Source organism: Procambarus clarkii, chromosome 49 (assembly GCF_040958095.1).
Source record: "Procambarus clarkii isolate CNS0578487 chromosome 49, FALCON_Pclarkii_2.0, whole genome shotgun sequence".
NCBI lineage: Eukaryota > Metazoa > Arthropoda > Malacostraca > Decapoda > Cambaridae > Procambarus > Procambarus clarkii.
In genome coordinates, this window is record NC_091198.1 from 29,838,762 (window position 1) to 29,863,851 (window position 25,090).

Genomic DNA, 25,090 nt, shown 5'->3' on the forward strand with positions numbered 1-25,090 from the left:
CATCCCTCCACTACCTCTTGACAACTTGTGTGTGTGAGGGGAAGTTTCCATGTGTATGTGAGGGAAGTCCATCGATGGGGGAGGGGGAGAATCTATGCAGGAGTGTAAGAGTCCATGAGTGTGTGAGGGGAGAGTGCATGAGTGTGTGAGGGGGGAGATTCAATGTGAATGTGAGGGGAGAGTCCATGAGTGTGTGAGGGGAGAGTCCATGTGTGAGGGGAGAGTCCATGAGTGTGTGAGGGGAGAGTCCATGAGTGTGTGAGGGGAGAGTCCATGAGTGTGTGAGGGGAGAGTCCATGGGAGTGTGAGGGGGGAGATTCAATGTGAATGTGAGGGGAGAGTCCATGAGTGTGTGAGGGGAGAGTCCATGAGTGTGTGAGGGGAGAGTCCATGAGTGTGTGAGGGGAAAGTCCATGAGTGTGTGAGGGGAGAGTCCATGAGTGTGTGAGGGGAGAGTCCATGGGTGTGTGAGGGGAGAGTCCATGAGTGTGTGAGGGGAGAGTCCATGAGTGTGTGAGGGGAGAGTCCATGAGTGTGTGAGGGGAGAGTCCATGAGTGTGTGAGGGGAGAGTCCATGAGTGTGTGAGGGGAGAGTCCATGGGAGTGTGAGGGGGGAGATTCAATGTGAATGTGAGGGGAGAGTCCATGAGTGTGTGAGGGGAGAGTCCATGAGTGTGTGAGGGGAGAGTCCATGGGTGTGTGAGGGGAGAGTCCATGAGTGTGTGAGGGAAGAGTCCATGAGTGTGTGAGGGGAGGGTCCATGGGTGTGTGAGGGGAGAGTCCATGAGTGTGTGAGGGGAGAGTCCATGGGTGTGTGAGGGGAGAGTCCATGAGTGTGTGAGGGGAGAGTCCATGAGTGTGTGAGGGGAGGGTCCATATGAGTGTGTGAGGGGAGAGTCCATGAGTGTGTGAGGGGAGAGTCCATGAGTGTGTGAGGGGAGAGTCCATGAGTGTGTGAGGGGAGAGTCCATGGGTGTGTGAGGGGAGAGTCCATGAGTGTGTGAGGGGAGAGTCCATGGGTGTGTGAGGGGAGAGTCCATGAGTGTGTGAGGGGAGAGTCCATGAGTGTGTGAGGGGAGAGTCCATGAGTGTGTGAGGGGAGAGTCCATGAGTGTGTGAGGGGAGAGTCCATGAGTGTGTGAGGGGAGAGTCCATGAGTGTGTGAGGGGAGAGTCCATGGGTGTGTGAGGGGAGAGTCCATGAGTGTGTGAGGGGAGAGTCCATGAGTGTGTGAGGGGAGAGTCCATGAGTGTGTGAGGGGAGAGTCCATGAGTGTGTGAGGGGAGAGTCCATGAGTGTGTGAGGGGAGAGTCCATGAGTGTGTGAGGGGAGAGCCCATATCTGAGATAGGTGAGTGTAATGGTAAGGACTTACCTCTCCTAGTGAGACTCTTGGTCATCTGCAGTACCTTGTGGACCTCAGTCACCTCCTCCCTGGACCCCTTCCAGTCCTCTACGATAATCTTCATGGTCACTGGGCCTTGTGTCTCGAGATGTATCTGGCCGGTGATCTCTGGAGGACAGTTATCCTTCTTCTCTTGTTCGGGTCCCGGGTCCTCTCCACTTTTGTCCCACAGGAAACCTGCGTCATCCTTCCTAACCGAGAGGGAAGCCTTCAACCCAAGACTCTTTTCTCCTGGCTGACAGTCTTCGTTATTAATGTCCCCTGGCTGACAGTCTTCCTTATTCCTGCCTCCTGGCTGGGAGCAAACCTCACCATAGGTATCTGGGAGTTCAAATCCTTTATAAACACCGACAGTTGCAAGATGTTGTGGGAGGTCTGCCTGGCCGGAGCAACTGTAGCGGCCGGACGACCTGTGGGAACGGTTCCTGGTGCTGTGCCTGGCGCCCATCTTGACACACCTGCTGAGTGGACTCGAGTTATTGGTCATTGACACACGTGCATGCTTACCAAGGGGGGGTCAGCTAAGTTGTTGTGGGTCCCCTCTCTCACTGAGGTACCGAAACATAACACTGTTGACGCCCTTGCTAAACTTGCAGTATATAAACACAATGTTGAACACAATCTTGGCCTATCAATAGAACTGTAAAGAGTGTCATTACACGAGAACTATTAGAAGATTCGAAGAGAGCAGAAGACTGTAAAGAGGATCCAGAGGGAGATGTAAAGAGGGAGACATCATCTCTGTGAGGGAGTAGCGACGCCTGGACCCACAGTAACAAGTGGGAAGGCCTGCTGGAAACATCTAATGTCAGTTAAGTAGTGTATGATTGTGTTTTAGCTCTATGGTGTTTAATCCGTCTGGCAGTTTCATTAAGAAATAATACTTATATGATTGTGTGTGTGTTCTTTAATGTTGAATATAAGCACATTATAATATTTTGTGTTGATCCTTATAAGTAAACTGTTGTTATCGTTAATATAGTATTGTTTTCACCCCCCCCCCCCTTCCCCATAGATAGGCTTGCAATATAATACTTTTTGGTGATTATAATATCTATGAAGGTAGCAAGAGCACAGCGACATTCAGGATTATAACAGGTGCACAGTAAATTATCACTCACACGATGATTTTGGGTGAAGAGTAAGCTGCTCGCAGGATGAGTGTGGGGTGCAAAGTAAACTACTACTCACAGGATGAGTATTGGGTGCACAGCTAACTACCACTCAGAGGATGAGTTTGGGTGCACCGTAAACTACTACTCACAGAATGAGTATGAGGTGCACAGTACACTTCCACTGACAGAATTGAGAATTGGGTGCACAGTAAACTACCACTCACAGGATGATAATAATGGGGTGTGCAATAAACTATTGCTCATAGGATGAGTATTGATATTAGTATAGGTGCATGACAGCTGAGTTGACAGCGCTCAGGATTCGTAGTTCTGCTGTTCCAGGTTCGATCACATGTGGAGGCGGAAACAAATGGGCAGTTTCTCTCACCCTGATTCCCCTGTTCACCTAGCAGTAAACAGGTATCTGGAAGTTAGACAGCTGCTACAGGCTAGTTCCTGGTGGAGTGTAACAAAATGGAGGACTGGTCGAGGACCGGGCCTGAAATAACCTCAAGATAACCTCAAGATAGAGTGCACAGTATACTACCATTCACAGGACGAGTATGTGTTGCACAGCAAACTACCACTCACAGGACGAGTATGTGTTGCACAGTATAATACCACTCACAGGATAAGTATGTGTTGCACAGCAAACTACCACTCACGTGATGAGTATGGGGGGTGCAAAGTATATTACCACTTACAGGATGAGTATGGATGCACAGTAAACTACCACTCACAGGATAAGTATGTGGGGTGCACAGTATGCTACCACTCACAGGATGAGTATGTGGGGTGCACAGTATACTACCACTCACAGGATGAGTATGGGATGCACAAACGTCGTCGTTGTCTCTTCAATTTCTAATGTGTGGTTTTGTTAACTACTTAGACTTATGTTCTCTGTATACACATGCATTTGAATAAAAATTATAATTAATATTATTATGATCTGAAAGTTTTCCTTGATAGATGTAATAGAACCCATGAGCACAAGAACAGAAAAAAATATAACTTTGATATCTTTAGAGTCAAACTAAATCTGTGCAAACACTCCTTGCAATTAAAAGAACTCAGTAAATGGAATTCACTCACTAATGAATTAACAAAAAATCAACCTATGCCTTATTCAAAAGTAAAACTAAAAAGTACTTAATTTCATCCTCAAAGTCTCCTAACTTGTGCTTCAAACTCACACTGAATCTTGTACTACCCACTTTCCAGTATTAGTACAGTATTTAAAACACACATCTTCACCAGTGTAATCACCTCTCTCAATTTATATTGAAGTGTTATGTTGACATAAAATTTTGCTACAATGTACCTTTTCATCTTTCTAGATATGTTAGATTAAGGACCTGTCCGAAATGCTATTCATGTTAGTGGTTTTGCAGCAATGTAAAAATACCAATATTATGTAATTTTACAAACCCATTGTACCTTCTTGTAAATAAAAATTATTATTATTAATAATAATAATATTATTATTATTATTATTACTAGCTGTACCCGGCCCCGCGTTGCTGTGGCTCAGCAACACATGTGGCTCAACAACACATGTGCTTTCCTTAGCCACAACAACCTTCCCATTGTCTCCCAGTCCTCCCCCACCATTCCCCCCTCCCCCATCCCCATCGTCCTCCTAACCATTCCCCACTCCCCTATCACGTCGTCTACTCCAGCATTCCCCCATCCCTCCCCAGTACATTTGTCCTTCCCATCATCCTCCTAACCATTCCCCACTCCCCTATCACGTCGTCTACTCCAGCATTCCCCCATCCCTCCCCAGTACATTTGTCCTTCCCATCATCCCCCACTCCACCGCCCCCTTGTCCTCCACACCATCTCCCACTTCCTCGTCCCCCTTGTCCTCCACACCATTCTTCCCTCCCCCGTCCCATCGTTCACCCTACCATCCCCCACTCCCCAGTCCCCTTGTCCTCCCCACCATTTTCCATTCCCCTGTCCCCTCGTCCCCACCTTCCCTAACTCCCCCTTCCCCTGGTCCTCAAAACCAATACCCTCTTCACCGCCTCCTCATCCACCCCCACACTTCTGTCCCCTCGTTAGGAACTTCAAATGATCTGATGTTCCCATCATCGAAATAAAGAAAAACAGTTAAAAAAAACGAAGTGAAAAAACATACGTTTTTGAAAAACAGCGCCATCTGTTGCACATAATAGCAACATGCACGCTATACTAAATATGTCACGAATTCCATTTCAATGTTTCCGACTGCATTGATAAATTTTATTTTCATAGATTTTGATTTATTTGATTTTTTATTGAATTATTTTGTATAACATTGTGTTGGAATTGAGCTGTGTTGTTTACTATACCGTTCATTTCGTAAGTTTAAGTATAGATGCCACACCTGTGGCAGGTAAAACTATGCTTTTCTTGAAAAACAATGCCACCTGTTGCACGTAAGAGCAACACACACATTCTATACTAAATATGTTACAATTTCATTTCAATGTTTCTGATTGCATTGATTAATTGAATTTTCATAGATTTTGATTTATTTTCATTTTGATGTAATTATTTTGTGTGAATTGTATTGGAATTGAATTGTGTTGTTTACCATACCGTTCATTTCGTGAGTATAGTTTATTTTTTTATTTTTTCATACTTTCATTTCATTTTTTAACTGTTTTTCTCATATTTCAGTGATGGGAACATCAGATCAATTGATAATCCCAATTTTCTGATGGGAACATCAAACCATTTGGGAAGGCATCGGACGACGGAGTGGGGAATGGTGGGGATTACGAGGAGACGGAAGTGAGAGATGGTGGGGAGGACGAGGGGACAAGGGAGGGGGTAATGGTTGGAAAGGACGAGGGGACGGGGGAGTTTGGGATGGTAGGGACGAGGGGCTGTGGGAATGAAGAATAATGAGGAGGACAAAGGGACAGGGGAGTGGGGCATGGTATGGAGAAAGAGGGGATGGTGGAGTGGGGCATGGTATGGAGAAAGAGGGGATGGTGGAGTGGGGAATGGTTGGGAGGCCGAGGAGACGATTGAGGTGGGGGAATGGTGGGGAGGACTGGGGGCACAGGGAAGGTTGCTGTGGCTCAGCAACGCATAGCCGGGTACTACTAGTATAAATAGAAATGTAAATGTTCGTATGTTCAAAATCGCTAATCTTCGAAAGTTCTTTACCGATTGCTTTGAAATTTACACACAATGTTCAGTTCGAGTCCGAGCGGATTTTTATATACATGCTATATAGATGTCACATCAATGATGGGGAAAAACATGTTTTATTGAACAAGTGTTTTTTCATGTGTTTTTCATTTGTTTTTCATGTGAGGGGAAATCTTAGAAACCTCTTTACCGATTGCTTTGAAATTTTTACACAACATTCCATTTGAATGTGCGCGTGTTTTTTTATACCTACTATACAGATGCCACACACCTGTGACAGGTACAAACAAGCTTTTTTTGAAAAACAGTGCCATCTGTTGCTCGTAAGAGAAACACGCTTATTCAAACATACCATTCCGTTCATTTCGTTAGTATAAGTATAGATGCTACACCTATGACAAAAAAAAAAATTCAAGGGAAAGTGAAAAGTTACTACGACTATATAGCACTTGGAAGGGGTCAGAATAAGGATTCGGAATGGGACGGGGGGAAGGAATGGTGCCCCCACTACTTGGACGGTCGGGGGATTCAACACCAACCTGCATGAAGCGAGACCGTTGTTCTACCGTCCAGCACAAGTGGTTAGGCGACACACCAATGACAGATAAAAACATGATTTTTTTTTTAAACAGCACAATCTGTGTCATGTAAGAGCAACATACGCTATATTAAATATGTTACGATTCCATTTCAATGTTTCCAATTTCATTGATAAATTGTATTTTCATAGATTTCAATTTTTTATCGTTTTGATTTAATTATTTTGTGTGACATTGCATTGGAATTGAGCTGTGTTGTTTCCCATACCATTGATTTCGTGAGTATAGTTTATTTTTATTTATTTTGTCATTGTTTTTCATTTTGTTTTTTAAACTGTTTTTCTTTTATTTTGGTGATGGGAACATCAGATCATTTGATGTTCCTAATTTTATGATGGGAACATCAGATCATTTGGCAATGCATCGTGCGAGGGAGTTGGGAATGGTGGGGAGGACGAGGGAACGGGAGTGGGGGATAGTAGGGAGGACGAGGGGACAGTGAAGGGGGTATTGGTGGTGAGGACGAGGGAGTTGGAGAAGGTGGGGACGAGGGGACAGAGGAATGGCAAATGGTGGGGAGAACAAGGCGACAGGGGAGTGGGGGATGGTAGGAGGACGAGGGGACGGCGGAGGAAAGAATGGTAAGGAGCATGAGGGGGACGAGGGACTGAGAGATGGAGGGGGGGGGATGAGGGGACGGTGGAGTGGGGAATGGTTAGGTGGACGAGGGGATGGTAGGAGGGACAAATTGACTAGGAAGGGAGAGGAGGGGGGTAATGGAGGAGTGGACGAGGGAACAGGGAAGTGGGGAATGGTTGAGAGGACCAGGGGACGGAGGAGGGGAGGAATTGGGGGGGAGGACTGGGAGACACGGGAAGGTTGTTGTGGCTCATGTGGCTCATGCGTTGCTGTGCCACATGAGCTATGGCAACGCATGGCCAGGTACAGCTGGTGAAAAAAAAAATGAGCAATACTCACGAAATGAATGGTTTGGGAAACAACACAGCTCAATTCCAACGCAATGTCACACAAAATAATTAAATAAAAAAGAAAATAAATTGAAATCTAAGAAAATTCAATTTATCAATGAAATTGGAAACTTTGAAAGGGAATCGCAACATATTTAGTATAGCGTATGTTGCTCTTAATTGACACAGAGGGTGCTTTTTAAAGAAAAAATATGTTTTTACCTGTAATAGGTGTGGCATCTATACTTATACTCATGAAATGAACAGAATGGTAAACAACAAAGCTCAATTCCAATGCAATGTCACACAAAATAATTCAATCAAAATGAAAATAAATCAAAATCTATGAAAATTCAATTTGTCAATGCAATCGGAAATATTGAAATGGAATCGTAACATATTAGGTATAGTGTTTGCTGCTCTTACGTGCAGCAAATGGCGCTACTTTTTTAAAAAAAGAATGTTTTTACCTGTCACAGGTGTGGCATCTTTACTCATACTTAAGAAATGAACAGTATGGTAAACAACACAGCACAATTGCAATGCAATGTCACACAAAATAATTTAATCAAATTGAAAATAAATCAAAATCTATGAAAATTCAATTAAATAATTCAATCGGAAACAATGAAATGGAATTGTAACATATTTAATATAGCGTGTGTTAATATTACGTGCAACAGATGGGGCTGTTTAAAAAAAAAAAATTCCTGTCACAGGTGTGGCATCTATATAGTAGGCATAGAAAAACACACGCATATTCGAATGGAATGTTGTGGAAAAATTTCAAAACAATCGATGAAGAATTTTTAGAGATTACAGCATGTGTTGCTCTTATGTCCTACAGATGGCGCTGTTTTTCAAAAAAACATGATTTTTCCTGTCACAGGTGAGGCATGTATATAGTATGTATATAAAAACACGCGTTTGTTTGAATGCAACGTTGTGTCAAAATTTAAAAGCAATCGGTAAAGATGTTTCGAAGATTTCCCTCACATGAAAAACACTTGAAAAAAAACACTTGTTCAAAAAAAGGATGTTTTTTTCCCATCATTGATGTGACATCTATATAGCATGTAAATAAAAACATGCTTGGAATCGAATTGAATGTTGTGTGAAAATTTCAAAGCAATCGGTAAAGAATTTTCGGAGATTAGCGATTTTGAACAAACTACCATATCCATTTTTATTTATATAGACTAGCTATACCCGCCACGTGTTGCTGTGGCTCAATCTGGTTAATTGGGAAAGAAAGAAAAGAGAAAGTGCACGTTTCTAATATGTTTAATTTCACAATGCTTGTGGGTATACAATATTTTGTGTTATTCTATTGTCTGTAGAGATATAGAGATTGTCTGGTTTGCCGACTCTAGAACACGCAACATATAATTGTCCATGAGAGAAGCAATCCGTGTCTAGATATAAATTGCAAAATTCTAAAGATTGGCCCTGAGCTTTGTTGATGGTGATTGCAAACGGCAATCGAATTGGAAATTACAATCTCCTAAGTTGAAATGGCATATCAGTTGGAATAATAGGAATGCGAGGAATGAGGACATCTTCACCTTTGAAAGGTCCTGTCAACATTGTTGCTTCTGCGACGTTGTTGTTTATTTTTTTTACTGCAAGGTGCGTGGCCGAGCAAAGTTTTTGGCTGGTTGATATTTCACAACATAATTATTGGAAAGCCGAATTTCAGTTGACGTACGTGTGTTGGTATCCATGGTAGATCGAGTGAATTCAACAATTCTGTTGGATAATTAACCGCTTCATCTGCTTCCTCAACAGTATCGACGGACTTGTATGTGACAGCCATGCTCTGGATGTTAGACTGAATAATATTGTTTAGTTCGTAGACGTCTTTGTTCTTGGCCGCAAGAATAGCTCGTTCACTCAGCCAATCATGACTCTTATAATTGGTTTGAATATTGGGAAATATTTTTTCAACCAATTCTTCTTTTGTGGGTTGCCCTTTTCGCCGGCAGGGGGTGTGGGTGTCTCTACCCTTCCTGCTGTCCCTGACTGGTGTTGACGAGGCGCTTTTGCGATGAGCGGCCATCTTCCCGCTGTCGTGAGGGTAAACTCCGTGGGGTTGGTGATACCATTTGGGTCCCCTGCTTGCGGGTGTTTGTTGCTTGGGTTCCGGATGACTTGGCGTCCCCGGTGGGTGAACGTGACTCTTGGGGGTGGTTGCGTTGGGAGGCGTTCTTCTTCTTCTTCTTGAGAATAGGTGCAGTTTGCATGAAGGGGTAACCCTCCCGATGACTGCACCAGGACAGATGTAAGGAGACGCGTTGATGGTGAGGAGAAGAAAGTCAAAAGCGGTAGATGTGATGGGCCGTAGAGAGAGGAGTGGCGACGAAAACAGAGGCGAACGTTAGAGGGAGACTCCCCGCACCGGGGGGCGGGGAGTCGTGGTCACGGCGGCAGCTGATCCAGGCACGGCGTAGCCGTGTGCGCAAGATGGGAACTAATACTTCTCCGAAAACTTGCGAATCGGAAAGCGCAAGCAGTACGCTTCCCAAATCACCCACAGGTCGGCGGGCAGCCGGCCATCAGGCAGTACCCTCGGCTGAGACATCCTATCCGGCACCCTATAAACAAACACCTTCTCAGACGATACCCAGATAGTGGACGAGCACCATGGGATCGAAAGCACCCGGGCATCCCAATAAGGGCCCAACGCCGGACCCTCACAGGGCACGACCCCAGCAGACGGGACTAGGCAACCACCAGACCGGGGCAATGAAGGAGGGGGAACAGCAGGGGATGCAGGCGCGGCAGCGACCCCACCACAGGGCACAGGAGCCGAGGCCCCCCGGCGCACATCTTTCCGCAACATCACGACGAGGTCCCGATCATCAGGGACAACCCCCCACTGCGGGGATCCAACAGCAGGTGACACAGGAAGGGGGACACAGGTAGCAACTTCGGAGCCCCGCACAGCACCATCATCCACGGCGGGGGACGCCAGCTGAGCACCATACTCCCCCACCTCGTCCCATGGCACACCACTAAGGGGAGACACACTCCGAGCCCGCCGCAAACGCTTCGAGACAGGCCGCACCACACCACGCCCAGCAGGCCCCTCCGCAGGCATGGCCACCATCGTTACATCCACACAGGCCACACCCGCACCGTCCGAAGAGTCCACAGAGGCCACATCACCCACACCGTCTACATCATCCACGGAAACAGCCTCAGAACACCGACGTGCACGCTTCTGCAAAGGAATGGAAAGAGCAGAACTACAGTCGTTAACACACACAGGCACGGCAGGCACCTCCCCCTGCCTGAAGCACCCCCTCCAAAACAGCAGAACCCGCGTCCCCGGGAGCCGTTACCACATCCACAGGCGGGGGTGGGACATGAACCTCCACCGGGACACCCTGCACTACACGCAGCGCAGGCGACGCCCCGTCACCCTCACACACCGGCTCAACAACCCCAGGGGCCACAGCAGTCACCTGACGTGTCGCACGGGCCAGAGAACTCGCCTCAACAGGCGGAGCAGCAGACAGGCAGTCAGGCGCCTCAGGCACAGCACCCACACCGTCCGAACGCAACAGGGGCGGAAAATCCTCCGCACGAAGAACATGTACCCGACCAGTTGCTCCCACGTCGCACGCCGCAACCAGATGACGTACGTGACCACACCGATAACAGGTGCGCGGTTGACCCCGGTACTGGCAGCGGAGCGTGTAACCCAACACGGATATCGACGACGGTACACTAAGGTGGGACCAAAGAGCCAGAGCTCAACCCCCGCAAGCACATCTAGGTGAGTACACTTCAGCGACATCGTCAGGGTGCGGAAGCCGTCAAGCATACCAACACAGTGCTCGGCAACGACCTTATTCCATCGAACACTTAACACAGCCCCAAACCGTTCGAAACAGGAGGTTAAAAAGTCGCCCTGAAATTCGAAGGGGGCACCATGCACCGTCACAGACGTCAAGGTGACACTGAGATTCACTACCTTAACGGAGCCAGCAGTATCAGGGAGAGGGTAAACACGCCCCTCACACCGCTCGAGAAACGCCTGAAAGGCAGCCTGGAGGCGGAACTTGACTACAGCACGGTGGCCCTGAAGCAGCTGGATGCCCACCAGGTCCGACAGCTCCACATGCAGCACGTCCACCAGGGCGACACCAACCAATGGATGGTCCACCGGCACCGTAAACGCCAGACCAGCTGACAGCGTCCTCGTCATTGGAGGGCGAGACGTCCCCATGGCTAAGCAAACGTCACCCTGTCAGTGGCAAACCACCACCAGCAGGGCAAACAAGCGATCACCCAACGTAAACACTAGCCAGAAGCGGAGAGACCTCAGGAACGTCCGACCTGGCCGGCGGTCACCACGCAACTCTCGGGAGGCGTTCAATGTGCAGTTCCCACGGGTCTTGTTCCCGGGCGAGTATGTCCGATGGTTTTTTTTTTTTTTTTTTTTTTTTGCTATTTGTAGTGTTGTGTGCCACTCTGGCGTTTTGTTTGCCCTACTGTCTTCTGTGCCCGCGCCTCTCCCTTTGTTTGTGGAGGGGCCGGTGTTTTGCAGAGTGTGTTCTTCTTTATGTATTTGAATTTGTGTTGTCACTTTCCCCTATGTATTCTCTTCATGTATTACTATGTTGTATTGTATTTTCTTTTTATTTTTCCTTTTGTTTATATTTATGGTTTGTTTGTGTGTGCATTGTCTTGTCTTATGTTTCATTTTATACATTATGATGTGTTTTGTTGTCGGTCCTTCCGGCCGGTGCTTGTTTGTTTTGTTTTATATTGTTCCTAAGTTTTGTTTATTTGCTTACATTATTTACTTGTTTGTTATTGTTATTATTTTACATTTTGTCTTGATGTATGCTGTGTTTCTCAGGCGTTCCTCCATTTTGTGTCTTGATGTATGCTGTGTTTCTCAGGCGTTCCTCCATTTTTGTTAATTGTTGTCCTGTGATGTCGGTCCTTCTGGCCGGTGGCTTCTTATTTTGTTTGTTTTGTTTTCTGTGATATTTTATTGTATTTATTGTCTTTACCTTGCATGCTTGCATGTAAAAATAAAAAAAAATAAAAAAAAATAAAAAATTCTTCTTTTGATGTCACTAAATTCTAGAAGTTATGAGGCAATGAAATTCGTCCTGAGGTCAGATCAACCGGCACGTTTCCGTTCCCAATTTCTAGAAATTGATGTGAGAATATCTCAGCTGATGGATCATTTTGAAGCTGGACACACATATTTGTAGTTAATTTTAACGTCTTTACGTGGCGCCACAAAGTAGAGTATTTCAGTGTAGCATTTATTTTGTCTGCTGGTGTCAATCGAAGAATTACAAGTAATGTGTGCCTGAAATCTCCTGAAAGCATTATTAACGCGTTCCCAAATGGACTGGTGTTTCCACACAAATCTTGCAATGATCGATCAAGAGCCTCGAGCGATTTTTTGTGGGCCATTGTACATTCATCACAAACAATAAGTTTGCATTTCTCCAATACTTTTTCCATGCCAGATCATTTGGAAATGTTGCACGTTGGAGTTTCAATGAATTGCATTTTCAATGGCAATTTCGAAGCAGAAGTAGCAATGGAACGTTGTGTGAAAATTTTAAGGCAATTGGTAAAGAACTTTCGGAGATTAGCGATTGGTAAAGAACTTTCGGAGATTAGCGATTTTGAACAAACGAACATTTTCATTTTTATTTATAAAGATTATTATTATTATTATTATTATTATTATTATTATTATTATTATTATTATTATTATTATTATTATTATTATTATTATTATTATTATTATTATTATTATTATTATTATTATTATTATTATATACTGTAGAATTCTATAGAATATCATTTGTATGAATTCGTGCTTATTAACAAACTTAGGTATACACAGCAATGTGCTGCTACCCTATTCTATATGAAAGATTACACAGTGTAGATAAAAAACTAGCCTTAAGTTCATCTAATATTTCCATTTCAAAAGATGGTTAGTCGTACATGGAATCAGGGGAGCATATGCCAGCCTCAGTACAAAAACAAATCAACTCTGATTAACCCTTAAGCCGCTAACGGCTTTTTGGCCTGCAACACCGCCAGATGCAACAAAAAAAAATTCTTCATATAAAAGAGTTCATTTGTGTTCCCTGAGTACGATGAAAAAATTAATTTTACTGACCAGTGACGTAAATGAGCTGAAAACTTGGCCGATGACGTCGCAGATCTTCGTCGTGTGAGTGTGCTCCGTCCCGGGAGAGTTAGGCGCGGCGTTAAAGCAGTCCCTGTTGCCGCGAATACATTTTTGCGGAATTATTTACAGTATGTATGGCGTATTTTACAACCATTTTTTTCGCTGATATTGTACAATATATGCACACTTGATGTTGCATTATAATACAACTGTTATAAATTCAATACACTTACATATTAGTGTCACATGTATGTGCACCAAAATGTTTTATTTTTCTGGAAATATAAAATGGATTATGAATTGTTTTCAATATATATATACATTCACTCACTCAGTATTTACATGTTATTGCACCATTATTGGACATTTAGAAGTCCTCCAGACTGTGATACTCGTCGAAAGACTTGACAGAGCACAGAGACCTCACACGCTGGGCACCATGTTAGCACCAATTTACGTTTCTGGTTTTACATTGTGCACACACAATGCTCTCACGTTGGCGTACTGCATACTTTCCAGTCGGTGGTAAATTCCTTATTTTGTGTGCCAGAACGGCCTCCTTGAAAGCGGTCCTAGGTATGGGTGTATGGTGCAATATTGGGTTCACAATGGGCCTTTGTATGCCAGGAATTGGTTTGCAAATCTTTTCTAGTAATTGTGTCACTACAGTAAAACTGAACACACTGAAATTTAGTTTACCACATGTTTTGATAAGATATATAGTGTAACTGTTCAGCTTTGTTACGTCAACAGAGTGAAAAACATCTTCTTGGTACACTTCACTGTTTTCCATACACACTCTACTGCTCCCACCATCATATCACATTTATCCACCAAACGCATGATGATGTTACAGTCCAAAACATAATCTACTTTATATAATAGTTGTTTCGTGGTTTTGTTCACCTTGCCACTGGCAAGGTGAACAGTATTGTATCATTGTGAACGGTGGTCAACATGTTCACTTCACACCTGTCTTTCCACCGCACTGAAAGCATGACACCAGTTTTATTTAGCTCGCAATCACCAACCTGCATAGCAGTGTCAAACACTGGCATTTCCCTTCGTTTTGCCTTCACTGTGCCACACCCCCAGTTCTATTATCAAGCCAGAACCTAGTTACCTAGGGACTGGTCCAATAGTTTTCTGTGAATAATATGTGGCCCTTCTTCAGCCATGTTGAAGCAAGCAGTGACTTCACCACACTACCTGAGAAGCCAGCTTTGTCATTAGCAGGAATGTCTGCATTTGTATCATTATTCATTATCATGTGTAACACCATTCCTGTTTCAGTCACAGAGTATAAGGAATTTCAATCCAAATCTGTGGTGATTGCATGGAATATACTGCTTGAAAGCAAGACGTCCTTCGAAAAGCATAAGGGATTCATCAATTACCAGCTTCTGAGCTGGTACATACAGTGGTATACAGTGCCAAAAACACATACATTTCACCTAAAGTCGTATCTTTCCAACGCTGTAATTGTAAAAATCGGATAACTCCTCACTAATGAGATCAGACGCATATTTGTTCGTTTCCTGAACAATATGTTCCCTGAGCGGCTCATCAAAATATGCGGTAAAGTAGTCCATTTCACACATATCGTTTCCTGTATCAGGGAAAAGGTCTTTATTCCCAACATCTGAATTGTCAAAGGCGGGGAATTTCTCGAACAAAATCTTCCACATCACTCTACACAAATACACCTGGTGTTCTTTGAGAGGCAACAGCGGCACCACGGCGAGGAATCCGTGGACCAGTAACTGAAGCCCGTCTAGTAACAGTACGGGCGGGAAGGGACGGAAAATTAATTGACGATGAGGGTCTTTGTTCGTCAGTGTTGGAGTCAATATTAGATTCATCACCCTCCTGGAACAATTTCTGATTTACTTCCTTCTCAGTCAGAGCTCGTGATGCTCGCTGCTTTGAGCGGGATTGGTTGCTGGAATGTGATGCGAATGCCATGGTCTCTGTTGGGTAACTGGGACCTGCAGACATTGGCGGCCTACAATGGATTTATTTTTCAAGATGGCGTCTGTTTACAATTGGGATCGGTTTAACTATAGCTGCCCCTATCCCTTGCAGGGCATTTAAAATTATGCATTTGACCCTCAGTCTTATATGTACAATGTGTGTGGTTTTGTGAATGTAACTCCTTACATACATGTATGTTTTGTGCGGTTTAAGGGTTAAACAACTAGCTATAAGTTCATCTAATATTAAAATCTCACAGGATGGTTAGACATATATGGAATCAGGGGAGAAAATACCAGCTTCAATACAAAAACAAATCAGCTGTGACTAAAAATTAGGAGAGAACATATACCTAACTCCCACTAATTCCTCTGATGTTAATGAGATAATCCTTCCTCTTAAAACAAAGTCAAGTGCCCCTGGTGATATACCAACTCTAATTTACAGGAAAAAATACCCAGATTTCTAGCTCCTGCCATTGCATTGTTCAAAAAAATCCTTTGAACTTCAAACCTTCCGGATATTCTAAAAAAAATGAGTTACCCCAGACCATAAATGTGGTGATCTCACTGATGTCAACAATTTCAGACCTATAAAAATTCTGCCAATCTTGTCAAAAATATTTGAAAAGCTAATCTACAAGCAGCTATTCTCTTATCTAGCTAAACACTATACTTTGCTCTTGCCAATATACCATCAGACCAAAAAAAAAAAGCCCTAATGATGCACTAATCAGTATAATTAACTTGATACATGCAACTCTTGATGAAAAGGAGTTCCCGGTTGGGTTATTTGTTGACCTACATAAGGCTTTTGACACTGTCAAACACTACAACTTCTTAAATTACATCATTGTGAAATCAGAGGTCACTCCCTCCATTACCTTCAGTCTTACCTTAGTGACAGACTCCAGTATGTTTCTGTGAATGATTCAGTTTCTCTCACCCTACCCATCAACATCAGTGTTCCACAGGGCAGCATACTTGGCCCTCTATTCTTTGTCATCTACATTAATGACCTTCCAAATGCCTCTCAACAACTCATCCCAATTTTATTTGCTAATGACACAACCTTCATTTTCTCCAGTCCTAACCGTCTTACTCTGAACGATACAGTGAATTCTGAACTAAATATAGTCCATCTTTGGCTAACTACTAACAAACTCACCCTTAACATTGACAAAACCAATTTTTTTGGTAATGTCCTCAGATCAAATTAATCTAAGAATAAACAATATCCAAATTAGTAACAAAGTAGACGGTAAATTCCTTGGTGTTCTCATCGATAACAAGCTGAATTTTAGGGGCCATATTCAAAATATTGCAAAAAAAGTTTCTAAAATTGTTGGCATTCTTTCTAAGATCAGATATTATGTACCTCGCCCTACCCTGGTAACGCTCTATTACTCTCGCATCTATCCTTATCTCAATTATTATATTTGTGCTTGGGGAATCTACTACCCAAAATCTACGTCTTCAGAGTACTTAACACAAATATGCTATAATAAAAATAACAAACTCTGGCCCCAGACTGCACTCGGATCCCTAACTTAAATCTTTGAATATGTTAGATATTAAGTCACTGCACATCCTCTCAAGTGTGCTGTATATATTTAAAATTCTGAACTGTAATGCCAATCTGACCTTAAACGCTTCCTAGAAGATTGTAACAGAACCCATGGGTACCACACCAGTAACAATTACGTATCTGATATTCCAAGAATGCAACTTAACCAAACTAAAAAATTATCTGCAAATCAAGGGCCTAGAATATGTAATGATCTTCCCAATCACATCAAAGGCTGTACCTCTCTCAACCAGTTTAAGAAAATAACTAAGTAGTATAGTACCTAATAAATACCAAATAACCTAGTTTACCCCTTTAATGTCAACCCATGTCTTGCTATTTTCAAACAATACAAGTTGGTTTGTTGACCAACTTCAATAACTACTGATTTCTGCCTTCCCCCCCCCCCCTTCCCGTTTTTTCCCCATTACAATACAATTTATGCTTTGATCTCAATTATTATTAAGTTTTAGTATAAGTGTTTTTTCCCACACCTTGCCCAAAACCCTGTGCGTATTAGTGGCTTTAGGCATTGTGTGTACTAGCTCTATCTAGAAATCCAACATTATGTTTGTAACTCATCTTGTATGTACTGTATGTACTTTTACCTGAATTTTGATTTGATTTGAACATGAAATGTCAGGCTAATCTATTAGCCTCCACCAGCAAAATCTGGGTACAGCACAAGAATATCTTCCAATATTCCTGAGTGTATGAAGTTCTGAGTACAGTATTATAAAAAACTTAATTCATTAAGAAAGTATTAGTGTATTTCTAATCCACACTACAAATGACAAGGTCAATAATGATCAAATTTTTTTAAGGGCCACCGTGTAATTATGGGGTCGGAGATAATAAAGGATAGTTAATTCCCAGGCACAGATAACAAAGGGAGATATGGATTAATTAATTAATAATATACTTTCTCAACACTATGTACCTTCATGCATATAAATAAATAAATAAATAAACATACAACATGTGAATCTTCACTTGTATAAAATGTATACATACAAAGATACACACATTTTGGACAATCTGAATGTCCAGAATATCAAGCATTATATTATCATCTGAATGCACCAAGTTCATATATCTAAGATCACTGAAGCTGGAGACTTGTGATGTATATCAACCGAATATGATTCCTATATCCATGCTGACCGAATCCCTTCCTGTCCTCTGGACACTGGTTAGTTTTCTTATTGAGAGATGCAGTTTATGTGAGATGCTTCTTCACCCACAGGGTTATTAACCAATGGAACAGCCTACCCTCCGAGGTCGTCAATGCCAAAACTGTTAACTTTTGAAGTACAGCTGGAAATGATCATCAAGGTAAATGGGAGGGGGGGGGGGGGACACTCAATAAGCTGCAGGCTTCCTGTTCTCGTCGAGGCCACTAGTGTTAGTGGCTCTTGTTACTAACCTTACCTCCTGTGGAGGTTAGTTTCTATTATAAAGTATTTGTTAGAATAGGGGAATTTATTAGATAATGTTTTCTTGAAAGAATTATGCAGCTGGCTGGCAACTGCGGTATCACCCTGCAAGCAAAGTAGTACCTTTCACCTGGAGATTGTTAATGAAAGACGTGTATTGGAATAGCATAACTATGTGAAGATAAAATGGACTCAATAAAAAAACCTGCATGGGGAATATGGTAAATGAAGTCAATAAAAGGTTTGATTGGAAATGTTAAAGAATAGAGTATTAAGGAGCGATGACACTAGAAGGGCAGACTCCATTTTTTACCTGATGCGGATCACTGGTCTGCATTTTCTGAGGGATTTCTCCGGCCATACAATCAGATAAGCCATTGTATAATAGTAACAGGGTTGCAAGGAAGGGTAGGGTACACTGACAGTTTTCTGAACAGTATTTTTGAGAGAGAGTCCAGGTTTCCTAGGGGTTTAGAAATGTGTGTCACCGGTTGACAGGTGTGGTGGCTGTGTCCAGTCCCAGCTTTGACTAAAAACCATGGGGAGCCAAGAGCACGTTTGGGTGATTATTATTATAACATGTTACCTTCGGAATGATTTTGAGTTGTAAGGAGTGAATTTATGTCATGTAATATATCGTGCGTCTTATTCATATAAATCATTGTCTTATATATACTCGGCTGTTTTCCCTACTCCTTGAATTTACTTTGGTTCACGTAAAAGCCATTATTTCCCCTAGATATCATTAAAATACATGAGCATCCCCTCCACCCCCTAATTGTGACAAAAATAGGGTGGCTTGTCCAAAAGGACGTCACATATTGTGAAGCCTAATCGAGAGCCTGATAAAAGTGCGTGACCTGTACGTCAAACTTGACATAAAAACTGTGTAGCTTATTTCTTTACTTTGATTTGTGTAGAAATTTAGTTTTCTTAATATTGGTATAATATGAGTTTATGTATTCTATTACATTATTTGTGTTTATTTTGTTAACCTTTAAGAAAAGTGTTTAAAATTGAATGTGTTCTCGAGTGCTAAAAATTACCAGTTGGCAGGGCAGTCAAGTGAACTAAGCACTGTTCCCAATCAGTTTTTTCCAAACTAATTCCCAGCTTAAAAAGTGGTGTTGAGGCTTAAATTTGTGTTTGAGTCAGCTGTATCTTAGCACACAAAAAATGGATTTTATAACAACAAATTGTTGACAATCTCAGTGTTGAGGGTTTGAAAGCAGCAAATAGTCTATCCTAGCGGCCGATGGCAAGCTCTATGGGTCATTATTGCACATGGGAATGGTGAAGATGGAACTGCTAAGAAAGATAATGATGCACTGGGTAGATGAGCAAATTCTCCCGCAGGAAATATTAGAGCAGTCCCAGTCCACTAGGGGTGCAAATGTTGTAGCTACAGGAAATGTGGAGAATCAAACGCAGCGGCAGGTAGAATTGGAATTAAGGAAGTTGCAGTTTGAAGCAGAACAAACTCAAAGGAGGCTAAAGGTAAAGCAAGCTCAGAAGAGGCTAAAGGCAGAACAAGCTCAGAAGAGGTTAGAAAAAGAAGAAGCTCAGAAAAAATGGTAGTCAGAGATTAGGCTAGCAGAATTGGGAATTAGATCAGAAAATACAGGGGTGGCTGATTTTGTAACACCTGGGCAGTTAAAAGTTAACAAAAATTTCAAGTTTCCTCTGTTGATCGAGTCCACTTTTTTACTCATTTTGAAAAATTGGCAGAGTATGGAATGGCCTGAAACAAAATAGGTATATCTTCTTCAAGGTCAGTTGGTGGGAAAGGCACAGAGGATATTTGAAGCTGTGCGTTGAGTGACAGTTTTGATTATGACAAGGTAAAGGCTGCCATCCTTACTGCTTATCAACATGTTGTGGGGAAAATGACCTGTGAGATTTATATTTATTTAGTTTATATTAATTTATATTTTACATTAATTTATATTTTTCGATAGCAAACTGTTTGATGTTTAACTTTAACTGTATGATTTAAAAATTCTTCCCACAACTCGCATCCATACACATTCTGGTGGGCTTATGGTTTATATATAGTCATCAGGGAGCCGGGGGCTGAGCGGACAGAACACTGAACGCGTGATCCTGTGGTCCCGGGTTCGATCCCGGGCGCCGGCGAGAAACAATGGGCAGAGTTTCTTTCACCATGATACCCCTGTTACCTAGCAGTAAATAGGTACCTGGGAGTTGGTCAGCTGTCACGGGCTGCTTCCTGGGGGTGGAGGCCTGGTCGAGGACCGGGCCGCGGGGACACTAAATCCCCAAAATCATCTCAAGACAACCTCAAGATCAATATAAATTATTGGTTAGTAGACATTTACTATTGTATTAGACTGTATATGTTAGTATATGGACTATATATGGAGGCCTTATCTTTATGGATGATGCGTAGACAACCAGATATGGACATGGATGAATACTCCTCGTGGTTGAGGCTGGCCTCAACACAAGTACTGGTGTACTAGGTAGCTAGTGTTACTACTTCTTCCTCTTCCCCTTCAATTGCACCTGTCAAAGGGCACTCACAAACAAAAGCAGTAATCCTAAATAGGACAGCTATATAAGGGGAAACATTAGGTAAGTTTAATAAAGAGATAATAATATTGCTCACCCTATTTTGTGTTTCGACTCGTGTTCTAACCAGTTCACCCTATAGCTACCTAACATAACTGGCCAGGAATGTATAGATAATAAATGGGTTTCGGTAAGTACACCTCCCTGATTTGTAGACGAAGATCGTGTTGATAATGAGAGCACTTTACAACCCATAACACTGTTGTCCAAGGGAAAAATTAGCAGAGCTAGATTTGCCCCAGCAAGACTTGTTAAATTAAATGGCGACAGACTGTGGCCTCCCCTCCACTACCGCCTCAGCTATTCACCATTTTGTCAAAAAGTGGAGAGAGGACCTACATTTAATATATTTACGTACTGATAATTAAGTTGGTACAAGAGGAAATGTTTTTATAAAGTTTACAGTCCAAAAACTGATGAATTAAGGATGTTTCCCATTATTTAGCTGGTGAATTTAATTGCGACATGTGGCAATAAAATCCCCCATTTTCTAGTGAGGAAAATTCCACTCTGCTACGTCTTCTACGAGAGATTAAAGCACTAATTCTAGGGTTAATTTGTTATTACAAAACAACAGCAATATTATCTGCATATTGCATTAAATGTTGGTAAATGGTGTAAGTTTTCCAACACTTGTTACTGAGGCTTATAGGCAAAAGTTTAGACAGCTGAGATGAGACCCAGGTCAAAATTTGGCAGAATTTGCACAAGAGAAATATAAAATATTAAACTATAATACAAACTACACTACAACAGTACTAATCAACCAACAACGCTACCACAGTACTCATCAACTAACAACACTACCACAGTACTCATCAACCAACAACACTACCACAGTACTCATCAACCAGCTACACTACCACAGTACTATTGAACCAACAACATTACCAAAGTACGTATCAACTAGCTACACTACCACAAACTCATCTACCTGATATACCTCCACAGTACTCATCAACCAGCTACACTACCACAGTACTCATCAACCAGTTACACTTCCACAGAACTCTTCAACCAGCTACACTACCACAGTACTTACTAATCAGCTACACTACCACAGTACTCATCAATCAGCTACTCTACCACAGTACTCATCAACCAGCTATACTACCACAGTACTCATCAACCAGCTACACTACCACAGAAATCAACAAACTACACTACCACAGTACTCATTAACTAGCTACACTACCACAGTAATCATCAACCAGCTACACTACCACAGTACTCATCAATCAGTTACACTTCCACAGAACTCATCAACCAGCTACACTACCACAGTACTCATTAACCAGCTACACTACCACAGTACTCATCAATCAGCTACACTACCACAGTACTCATCAACCAGCTACACTACCACAGTACTCATCAACCAGCTACACTACCACAGTACTCATCAACCAGCTACACTACCACCGTACTCATCAACCAACAACATTACCAAAGTACGCATCAAATAGCTACACTACCACAGAACTCATCTACCAGAAATATCTCCACAGTACTCATCAACCAGCTACACTACCACAGTACTCATCAATCAGCTACTCTACCACAGTACTCATTAACTAGCTACACTACCACAGTACTCATCAACCAGCTACACTTCCACAGAACTCATCAACCAGCTACACTACCACAGTACTCATTAACTAGCTACACTACCACTGTAATCATCAACCAGCTACACTACCACTGTACTCATTAACTAGCTACACTACCACTGTAATCATCAACCAGCTACACTACCACAGCAATCATCAACCAGCTATACTACCACAGTACTCATCAACCAGCTACACTACCACAGTAATCATCAACCAACTACACTACCACAGTAGTCATTAACTAATTACACTACCACAGCAATCATCAACCAGCTACACTACCACAGTACTCATCAACCAGTTACACTTCCACAGAACTCATCAACCAGCTACACTACCACAGTACTCATTAACCAGCTACACTACCACAGTACTCATCAATCAGCTACTCTACCACAGTACTCATCAACCAGCTACACTACCACAGTACTCATCTACTAGCTATACGTCCACAGTACTAATCAACCAGCTACACTACCATGGAACTCATCAATCAGCAACTCTTCCACAGAACTCATCAACCAGCTACTCTACCACAGTACTCATCAACCAGCTACACTACTACAGTACGCATTTTCCAGTTACACTACCACATTACTCATCTACCAGCTACTCTTCCACAGCACTCATCAACAGGTACACTACCACAGTACTAATCACCCAGCTACACTACCACATTACTCATCAACCAGCTACACTTCCATGGTACTCATCAACCAGCTGCACTTCCACAGTACTCATATATCAGCTACACTTGCACAGTACTTATCAACCATCTACAGTACCACAGTACTCACCTACGATCTACACTTCTCAGTACTCATCAACCAATAACACTACCACAGTATTCGTCAGCCAGCTACACTACAACAGTTCTCATCCACCAAAAACACTTCCACAGTACTCATCAAGCAGCAACACTACCACAGAACTCATCAACCAGCTACGCTACCACAGTAATCATCTTTCAGCTACACTTCCATAGTACTCATCTACTATCTACACACCCACTGTGCTCATCAACCTGCTAGACTGCCACAGTACTCATCACCCAGCTATACTACCACAGTACTCATCAACCAACTACACTACCACAGTACTCATCAGCAAGCTACACTACTTCAGTACTCATCAACCAACTATACTACCACAGTACTCATCAGCCAACTTCACTACCACTAGCATTAATCTTCCAGTACACAAAATAACCATGTATACATTACCCAGTTTTGTGTGAGACGAGAGGTGTGGGAAGTGTGGTGATGGTGGGTGAAAGGAACACTAAGCGGATGTCCCCACAAGGGACCCGCCCCACTGGAGGGCTGCGCAACACACCACAGATAAGCTCTACCTCATTACCGCCACCACGACTCATATTGAAAAGTTCCTGATAAAACTGTGATATTTACTCAACTGCTGATGTTGGTATGTTTACTCAACTGGTGGTGTAGGGATGTTTACTCAACTGGTGGTGTTGGAATGTATACTCAACTGGTGGTGTTGGAATGTTTACTCAACTGGTGGTGTAGGGATGTTTACTCAACTGGTGGTGTTGGAATGTTTACTCAACTGGTGGTGTTGGAATGTATACTCAACTGGTGGTGTTGGAATGTTTACTCAACTGGTGGTGTAGGGATGTTTACTCAACTGGTGGTGTTGGAATGTTTACTCAACTGGTGGTGTTGGAATGTATACTCAACTGGTGGTGTAGGGATGTTTACTCAACTGGTGGTGTTGGAATGTTTACTCAACTGGTGGTGTTGGGATGTATACTCAACTGGTGGTGTTGGAATGTTTACTCAACTGGTGGTGTTGGAATGTTTACTCAACTGGTGGTGTAGGGATGTTTACTCAACTGGTGGTGTTGGAATGTTTACTCAACTGGTGGTGTTGGAATGTATACTCAACTGGTGGTGTAGGGATGTTTACTCAACTGGTGGTGTTGGAATGTATACTCAACTGGTGGTGTAGGGATGTTTACTCAACTGGTGGTGTTGGAATGTTTACTCAACTGGTGGTGTAGGGATGTTTACTCAACTGGTGGTGTTGGAATGTATACTCAACTGGTGGTGTAGGGATGTTTACTCAACTGGTGGTGTAGGGATGTTTACTCAACTGGTGGTGTAGGGAATTTTACTCAACTACTCATCTAATTGTACTGACCTAACTGTGCTTGCGGGGGTTGAGCTCCGGCTCTTTGTTTCTCAACTGTCAATCAACTAATGTACAGATTCCTGAGCCTACTGGGCTCTATCATATCTACATTTGAAACTGTGTATGGAGTCAGCCTCCACCACATCACTGCCTAATGCATTCTGTCTGTTAACTACTCTGACACTGAAAAAGTTCTTTCTAACGTCCCTGTGGCTCATTTGGGTACTCCGTTTCCACCTGTGTCCCCTTGTTCTCGTACCACCAGTGTCAAACAGTTTATCTTTATCTACCCTATAGATATAGGGGAGCCGGTCGGCCGAGCGGACAGCACACTGGACGTGTGATCCTGTGGTCCTGGGTTCGATCCCAGGCGCCGGCGAGAAACAATGGGCAGAGTTTCT

At 42.8% G+C, this 25,090-nt stretch overlaps 1 protein-coding gene across 1 annotated transcript in view; it reads right to left on the reverse strand.

Annotated features, from left to right (window-relative positions):
• Nucleotides 1–23,838, reverse strand: part of LOC123763248 (tyrosine-protein kinase HCK) — a 172,172-nt gene extending 148,334 nt beyond the window's left edge. The window contains exons 1-2 of the mRNA XM_045750359.2: nucleotides 23,759–23,838; nucleotides 1,375–1,862 (exon numbers count right to left, since the gene is read on the reverse strand). Of these exons, the coding sequence (XP_045606315.1) occupies nucleotides 1,375–1,852 (478 nt within the window). The 5' untranslated portion in view covers nucleotides 1,853–1,862; nucleotides 23,759–23,838. The remainder of the gene's footprint in view (nucleotides 1–1,374; nucleotides 1,863–23,758) is intronic.
• Nucleotides 23,839–25,090: the final 1,252 nt, after the last annotated feature.